At 32.0% G+C, this 9424-nt stretch overlaps 1 protein-coding gene across 1 annotated transcript; it reads right to left on the reverse strand.

Annotated features, from left to right (window-relative positions):
- Positions 1-4439: 4439 nt before the first annotated feature.
- LOC148629944 (uncharacterized) lies at positions 4440-6503 on the reverse strand. The gene is made up of 2 exons (XM_088578706.1): positions 6474-6503; positions 4440-5566 (listed from the first exon to the last, which is right to left on the reverse strand). The coding sequence occupies exons 1-2, from the start codon at positions 6501-6503 to the stop codon at positions 4454-4456; spliced, it is 1143 nt and encodes a 380-aa protein (XP_088434832.1). The 3' UTR covers positions 4440-4453.
- Between the last annotated feature and the right edge of the window lie 2921 nt (positions 6504-9424).

Raw genomic sequence — 9424 nt, forward strand, 5'->3', positions numbered from 1 at the left:
CGATCCGTCGAAAAACATGCCCACTATTATTAAAAACAGGACATATAGGTCAGACAATAGTTTTTCTCATACATCTCGACAACCGTAAGGTTAAGTCAAATTCTTTCAATTGCTGGAATGATCCTTATTGTACGGCCTACAAAAGTTTCCAGGGTTAAAAGTTGTCAGACGACTCCTTGTAAGAGTTATTGCCCTTGAAATGTGAAAAGTAACTTTTTGTAGTTTTCAGCCAATATCTTGAAAACTATGATAGATAGGAAGAAACTTTTGATTGCTGAAATTATCCTTATGATATATAGTCCTCCCAAAGTCTTCTTGAGTCAAAATTGTTGGAAGACATCTCGTTAAATGTATTGTCCTTGAAAGGCAAAATTTAAGTAGGTGAGCAATTCAGGCTCTTGGGAGTTGTTAAGTTGTGCATTGGTACCTACGTTGTGTACCTGTAACTGAAATGTATTGAACCAGACTTACAACTTCGCACAGTATTCATATATATATTGAAAATGTGCATCTTCTATTATGGAAATATTTGAATATTTGCCCTACATTTTAAACATGTTTAACTTAACCATTTTTTTTTCAGCAGTATATTTTACCATTTGCATATTACTTTAGAAAATCAGTTGCCCACACTGTAGTTTTTTTTAACTTGCTAATTTGTATACATATTGAAAATATTTGAGTGTTGACAAATACATAACGGTGACGCAGGTTCAGTTATATATTGGTCATGTTTGCTGAACATTCAAATTCAGTTAAAATGTCCCAACACGAACAGAAAAGCGGCCGGACATTTTGAACACTGAAAACAACTCAAATGTTTTAATTTCAATAAAACAAAGTTTGAATTGCAAGAAAACTCATAAGATAGCTCTCGGTCTGTTGATTTATATCCTGTACGAAATTTTTAATATGCCCAGTGTATTTTGGTAGTGAATTATGTTACTTCTAGACACCCATATTGAATAATAATAGTTTCATCGTACAGTTATTCAAAACTGCTCTTCAAATTATATCATTCGATAAATAAACAGTAAATTCATAATCATCTTTTTTTAAGATACTCTATATTTTATAACATCTAGTCAAAAAAAATAATAAAACAAAATGAAATTGAAACCAAGTTATCTTTATTATTCTTTAGAAACATAATTAGCAAAAGATGAAGGCCAATTTAGCAACCTATTTCCATTCATACATATTCAAGGTGATACTTAGAAAACAATTGTGCTTTCAAATCCAATTGGAATGTTTGACGGGAATGACCGACTTTGAAACGTAATTCACTTACAACGTTGTAATATATATTCCATGGCTTTCTCAAACTTTAATTGGATCACATAACAAAATTGGAAGGTTAAACAGGAATAACAACTTATTGCAATATTTTGGCAAGTAATATATATAAAAATAAATAAATCATACATAATTGTATCTGTTAAGTTTGTAATTTTTGCATACGCCACATGAAGAAATATCAAAGTCTTCAGTGGCATATAATGAAATGATAATGGTACAATTGGTTCGATCAATTGTTTAACATATAACAAATATTTCTGGCATACTTTCAAAACATAAGATGTTTGATCAACGAGTAGTTTTCTACTAGAAATTATTATAATGTCAAAATTAAAATGTAACGTAATCCACAGAAACAACTTTACGCTTATTATTGTATAGTCACTTGAAAGAGTAATCAAGGGAACCAAGATTCTAGCGGAAATCAATAGAATGTAATCCAGGGACAAAGACACGACACGGGAAACAGACAAACACAATAAAGAATATAAAGTAAGTAAGATAATACATACAAAGTAACAAAGGTAAATGAGCAACTCATACTCCAGGGAGCATGGACCAGGTGCACTGGTTGGGTAAGCGTCCTCTGCTTTTCTAGAAATATCCGCCGAGCTTCTCATAAAAAGTCTAGTCTGGGGTAGACGAAAGAGGAGATGAAATTATGATACGTTAAACAAATCAGTTCAAGGTGAAGATGGATACACCATAACGATCCACGAGTTCATGCTGACGTCCATAAAACTTCTGTAGTGATGACTTCAATCTTGTAACAACATAACCCTGTTCCAGAAGCCTAGTTGTAAGAAGTCTAGCGCGATGCCAAAAGTCTACGTAGTTGCGGCAAGCTCTGGCATAACATATGTGATATGAAAACTCCATACGCATGCTGAAGGGATGTTGCCTGAGATGAAAGGAAAGCTGACAATTCTGAATGAAAAGTCATCACGTTTGTCGTAAAATTTGGTTTATAGTTTTCATTTACCATCAAACTCTAGGTGTATGTCAAGATACGAGGCTAACTTCACAGTGTCTGTTGTATCCTTTATGTCATGTTTTTGGGGTAGATGCGATGTATCAAATCCCCGAAAGTAGGATTGTTTAAATATAATACGTCATCTATATAGCTGAGAAATTGAAATTGATCGTTGGTATATGCTTAAAGGTGCATTATCAAATATTTTATTGTAGTGATGCTTGAGTTCAATATATATTCTTTGTTTTCAAGTGATCTGAATAAACATAAACAAAAAATAATTCATCTCTATTAGTTCACAAAGAAGCACACAAGTCATATTTTTTTTTTTTTTTTTTTTTTTTGGGGGGGGGGATTACTTGAATTCTTACAATGATTAAATGGCTTTTGTTTTTCGAAAGGTAATCCTATCTTTCTTTAGCTTAATTTAATGTTAAACCATTTTCTGTAATCAAAATACACAGTTTATGAACCGGTGAATTACATTGTAATGTTGTGAATTACGTTACATCGTAATGCGTACTAATGCTTAATTCATATATCATACATAGCAATATACTACTGTCATAACATCTTACCAATACACGTATTCTCCGTTTCTAAATTAAATTAAACTGAAAATCAATATTATCTAAATAATTGCACTCAACTGAAATTAATGACACTTACGACTAGAGGGAATCTTTACATCAGGAACGCCTAAATACAATTGTTCCCGCGTCATAACTACCTTTCTAAAGATGCCGTATGATATGCGATGTCACTGAAAATGGTTTGTAGTTAATTTGTTCCGAGAACAGTGTTTTTCATCCGTTTAAAAGAAATTACCGTAACGTAATCCAGTGTAACGTAATTTGCATGAAAATTTCAGGAAATTTGTAACGTAATTCACTATGGTTCATGGGACATCCGTATTTTGTGGAAAAAAATTTAAATCATTTTCGATGTAAAAATAACTGTTATAACTATGTGTTCTAGCCATTTTTCTCTCTAGAAAACTTATTGGGCGTTCTTCATTTGGAGTATTTTTCTATGTATTTTTTTTAGGGAAACCCTATTTTGTGACATAGGGCTTTTGTCGATTGAGTCGTAGATATTTATCGTTAGTTTCTTTCAGTGAACCGGACCAATGCCCCGTAAACTATGTTTTAACAATCTGGCATAATCCTGATAGTAATTTGAACCCAAAACTATATCAGGAAATATTCTTTTGTCTTTGAAAATAGCTTGTGACTACGGAAATTGGCTTTGGGGCACTTTAACTGAATTTGAGTGTGAAATGTGGTTTTATTAAAGGGGTAAGGTGCAAGCATATACTGGGCATTGACATGATTATTAGTAGTAAGAGACATGTTAATTTACTTTTAAAAAAACGTATATGTTAATTTGCTTTTAAAAGATAATACTAAGAGTGATAGTGCAGTGATTGTGCACTAAATTGTACATTCAGGCACACTATTTAATACACGTCTGACCTAGTTTTATTTCGGAAAAACGTAAGATTGAATGTTGAGCAGCTATATGTGATGGTAAAGATTTGTTTCACACCTCCTCCCTGTGTGTGCTACCCATTTTATTGTCCTTTCATATCAATAAAAGTGAAAGTTATTTGACACAGTGAGTAGTCATTGATTTGTTGTTTTATTTGTTTGTCTCCTTGCTGTCAATCTAATCTAATTGTTATTTTTGAATGGAGTAAAACTTCAAATAGTGTAAAATGTTTTAAAATGAAAGTTGAGAGTTAATTTGTGAACATTTATTTTGATTATACTGAATTCTTGATTATAAATATAATATGTATGGTGAGATTATCTGTTCTATACATGTACATGTCAGCAAAACGTGATATCCCAATGCCGGTGTTTAACGATAGAATATTTCATATTTCAATGGTATGACGTAAATGGTGTGTGAAATGGACATAAAAAAGATGTGAGAAAATAATTATAGATTGTATGTGTTAGGCGCGGTTTATTTTTTTATTATTTTTTATTATCTCTCTCTCTCTCTCTCTCTCTCTCTCTCTCTCGTAATTATTCCTGTATTAAGAGTTCCGTTAACTTACCCATTTCCATATCACCATAAAGTGAAATGTTAGAACAGTTAGATATCAGTTCAAAACAAACCAGTTTTATAGAAATTGTCTTTGGATTTATATTTTATCATCCTTATAATGTCATTTTAATTTTTGCACAAAAATATTTTTCTTATTTTTTGTTTGATCTCCTGAATTCTCCAGGCATAGATGAATGGGTTGATCATGCTATTTAGGACCAATGGAACAAACAAGATCAAACGCACCTTTTGTGATGTAAATCGTGCACCATACCAATAGTCTAACCAAAACGAAAATATAAATGGACCTGTCAAGAATATTGTCGAAAACGCTATTACAATTGTAGTAACGAATGCTCGCCTTTCCCACGCATCAGGTTTAAATTTCCTTTTGACTAATGGATATTCTCGTGTTTTACTTCTTGCTCCGTTCTCTGAAATAAACGACATGCGTTCCAGACGCCAACTTTCAACTAGTTGACTTATCTTTTTCGATATTTCAATTTCTGTGTGATTTGTAGATGTTACAGATTCGCTTGATTCCTCTGCGTTTTCGTTTAGGCTTTCCATCTCTTTGTCCATTCTCGAATAGCTTTGAGAGAAATTTGTTTCATGATGAACTCTTGTGGTCTTGAAGAAATATTGCCAGATCAATTTACTTGTAAGTATACATAGAATTATGATTCCTATCATTAGCCCTGTTAAAACGCCTGCAATGAATTTGATGAAAAAATCTAACTGTTCGCCATAAAGACTCGGAACGGTGCACTCTTTAATGACAGGTTCGTGTGGAACAAAAAACACAAGTTCGATCGTGAACAAAAATCCAAGTGCAGTCGTTCCACCAATTATAACTAGTTTAAATCGTTCGAAAAATTCTTGAACTCCAAAATTGTAGTTTTTTACGACAACGTATCTTTCTGTGCATATCCAAAACACCATAGTATATGTGAATACTAATCCGTAACAAACACAAAATGTTTGAAAAATACACAATTTTACATTTGTTGCCATGAATTCCACAAGTTTTGTCGACGAGTACATTGTTAATGATAACGATAAAATACTATCACCAATACACAGCATCAGAACTAGTAAATAGTGAAATCTTCTCTTCAATGCAGAAAAGCATACGACCACATAGAAAATGTTAATCAGTACAGGCGTTGTAGTTATGGTCGACAGGACAATCCTCAACAGTGGTGTTATCCTACCAACCGTCGTATATTCGGTTGTATCCTGAAAGAATATAACAAAGGCATATTTTTAAAAATTCGGATTCAAATTTACTGGACGCGTAGTGATATTCTAATTAAAAAAACCAAATTCAATTTGATTTCGAAAAAAAAATTGTGAGGACGGTGAACATTTGGAAAGGGGTTAAAAAAAGGTTTCATATACTGTTTTTATATCTACTATTATGTCTTATATCATACAACTGTTAAAACCCTGATTACCCTTTCGGGTCTTGCACGCTCGATGCAGAATGAATTTATTACAATCCAAATTTCATAAATTATCAAAAATAAATTAACAACATTCATAGAATACTATCAACAAATTAAATTAACAGATTATTTGGTAATTAATTTAATGATATTTAATGGCACTTTTGTTAGTTTTATAATTTGTTTTGTTTATTACAGATTCTCATGAAAAAATGAAAAACGTTTTTTTAGCTTTGAAGATCTCTCTAGGTTACCACGCACAAAGAATATAAGTTTTGGAGGAAAATACGCTTTCCAATTTGAGAGGGACATAACTTATTACATTATGTATGCTGCTGTTTTGAGGCTCGCTGCACATGCATTGGTTAATTCAATATTTGAAGTAATTGTCCTATGCAAAAATTTGAACATTCCTAGACATAAGATATAATGTGATGTACACTAAATAACCGTGGAATTATCAAAAAGTAGAAAAGTCGTATATTTGTAAATCGTTCCCTCACAATTTGTTCCCCTAATATTACTAAAATTTCCAGTTTCTGTATCTAAATTATGTGTCAGTAAACATTCTGTTTCTTTTACATGTACATGTATTTTTCCATAATTCAACCCTATAGAAATTATTTACAATCAAAACATTGAAACTATTCATTGAACGAAGATGTGGGAACTGCAAAATAGATTTGGACAATACTTACGTTAATATAATTTACTGTTGTTTCGTTCATGGCAAATTATTCCGAATAACTAGATCATCTCGTCAACAGATTTACTTCACGGTTATCTCTTATTCTTAAGCTTATAATACCCAATATAATCATATCGAATCACTGTTACCAGCACCAACTGTATGCCACTATTGGTGGAAGTGCTAATCAATATGGTTCCAATATGGTGTGTTCCGCTTTCGCCTTAATTGGCTGGCTGTCAATTACAGGTCAAAAAAGGTAAATTTCGGATAACCGATATCCTTCTTCTGCATAAAACCAATGACGTTCTAGATGTGGGTGATTGTACCTTTATGAAAGGCACACATAAGAAATCTGAATGAATCAACTGTGGAACACAATGAAGAAAAGTCAATATATATATATATATATATATATATATATATATATATATATATATATATATATATATATATATATATATATATGATATGGAGTTGATTCACGTTTATCCTACATTTTATTTATTTATCTCATAACTCGGACTAAACAATCAATCAAGGCAGGGGATACGGCATCACCCCTTTGCGCCAATTGGAGAAATAAATGTAGTTCATTTGTTCCAAAATTATTTCTCCGCGTAGTAGAATTGCGCCAAAAAGACTACAAATTGCCTCAGTTTAGTAGTAAAATATCTTTAGAGGTAGTGTTATTTTCAAAAAAAATATATCTGAAAATAAGATATACATGTAAGTGAAATATACATCTAAAAATGACTAAACGATGTTGGCGTTACGGTGATGAGATCAGCAAATGGCTGATATATTTCTTTAATTATTTTCTTTAACCTGAAGATGCCAGTGATAGTTTTGTATACAGGATGCCATGTAAACGTGCATTTGAGCAGTTTTTAGATTACGTCTTAACAACTTCTGTATGCGGCCAATTTGGGCAGAAGGCTAAATCCATCGATACTGGCCCACAGTTAACACTTCAAAATCAATTTTGCAACTAAATCTTGTATCAAACAATTTTATCAACTTTAAATAGTTAAATACATTTGTAATCTGAAAAATGTTTCCCTGGACAACACTGTACTTGTTTTGCAGCTGTATAATATATATCCAGAGGCACTGCCAGTATCATTTGGTTTCAGAACCAACATAACGTGTATGAACATTCAGTACTTCACAACACTGTCATTAACTTTAGAATCTCTATTTCATTAAATCCTGTAAATCATCTTCACAATTTAACAAAACTTAGTTATTTTTACGTGTGTAGTATCAAGTCCTTGATACTTAATAAAAATCCCCTTTCAACAGAGACATCCATATTTGTCTATCTGCAAATATAAGAAGAGTAGACATTTATTTTTAATACTTTACAAAAAATTATCAAAAGTGTATTTTTTTTACATTGTTGTTTATCAATGCCTGTAATTGTTGATTGAGTGTATGTCCTTACTTGTAAATCCGTAAATCTTACTGTGTAATTCAAAATCAATATCTATTGAATATTCTAACGAAAACATTATCTGACATCACTATGGCTATAATAAGAAGATTTCATGTACAATATATTTTAACTTACATGCACATATGTATACTATCATGATAAAATGAGCTCGGAAAAGGAGATTATTACAACCTCATTTACAACCTGCGTATGGAGTGTTCATATCACAATTCATACGTTATACCAGAGCTTGCCGAAACTACGCAGACTTTTTGTATTGCGCTAGAACTCTAACAAATAGGCTTCTGGAACAAGGTTATGTTATAACAAGATTGAAATCATCACTACAGAAGTTTTATGGTCGTCATCATGAACTCGTGGAACGTTATGGTGTATCCATCTGCACCATGAAAACTGATTTATTCAACGGGTCATAGTTTCCCTTTCCTCGTTTGTCTACCCCGGACTGGACTTTTTATGAGCAACTCGGCGGGTGTTTCTAGAAAAGCAGAGGACGCTTACCCTACCGGTGCACCTGCTCCATGCGCCCAGTTTTTAGTGGAGTCCCAGTTGTTCATTTGCTTTTGTTACTTTGTATGTATGATTTTAGTGCTTTCCATGTCTGGTCTTTGTCCCTGGATTACATTCTTTTGATTAACGCTATAACCTTTGTTCCCTAGATTACTCTTTCTATTTCCTAAACTATTTCTCCACTTCTTATGCTAAAGCTCAAATGTTGAAAATCAAATTTTACCTTTTCCAATGTCGAAATAATACTGAGGGAGAATCTTGAGTGATACAAATACATGCACATAACTCTAATATGATTACCAGGTACCCTAATACTTTCCATTTACGAATCAATTTGTCGCAAGAAAATAAACTGAAGTATTTTTGTATTTTGTTGACTACTTTTAACCTCGTTGAGGCAAACATATTTTTTTCTTCAACCTTCTGTTTCTGCAGAAAGAAGTAAATTCACGCATTAGACGGCCCAATTGGCCCAGCTTTCCAATGGTAACACGAAAATTGCTGTAACATACGGTTATTATGTTAAATGCAATATATGTGCATGTACCACTTCCCTACCTAAAAATCACATTTTTTTCCACATCAAGACGTATCCTAGAATATTTATGCTTCAGTAAAAAATGTCTTATTTGGTATGTGATGTTTAGTACTTTCATAATTGATACTTCTGACTTTCAAAAGGCATTTTTTTTATGACAAATGTCAGAATTTATCAATAATAGGTTTGTCGATTTCTTCCTACAAATTCGACTCTACAAATTATTGCACAATGAAAACGTTTTTTATAACGTAAAAAATATTTTTTTTGTTACAAACTTGTGAACTTTATTATGATCTTGGTGTAATGTTAATCAATAAGATAAGAATACGATGGGTATTACAAGTCAAATAATACAATGATAAATGTAAGTATTTATTACTCAGTATGTTTCTATTGTATAATATGATTATTTCATTTTGTTTTTATATCCATATTCTGTTATACTCTTCTT

This window comes from Perna viridis, chromosome 1 (assembly GCF_037379345.1).
Source record: "Perna viridis isolate PV_CMFRI_1.1 ecotype Kerala chromosome 1, ASM3737934v1, whole genome shotgun sequence".
NCBI lineage: Eukaryota > Metazoa > Mollusca > Bivalvia > Mytilida > Mytilidae > Perna > Perna viridis.

Excerpts from the sequence above, each read along its gene's own strand:
- LOC148629944 (XM_088578706.1), bottom strand. The coding sequence starts at position 6,503 with ATGAACGAAACAACAGTAAATTATATTAAC. Across the intron at positions 5,567-6,473 it reads CAACAGTAAATTATATTAAC|GATACAACCGAATATACGAC; the intron begins GTAAGTATTGTC and ends ATATTCTTTCAG.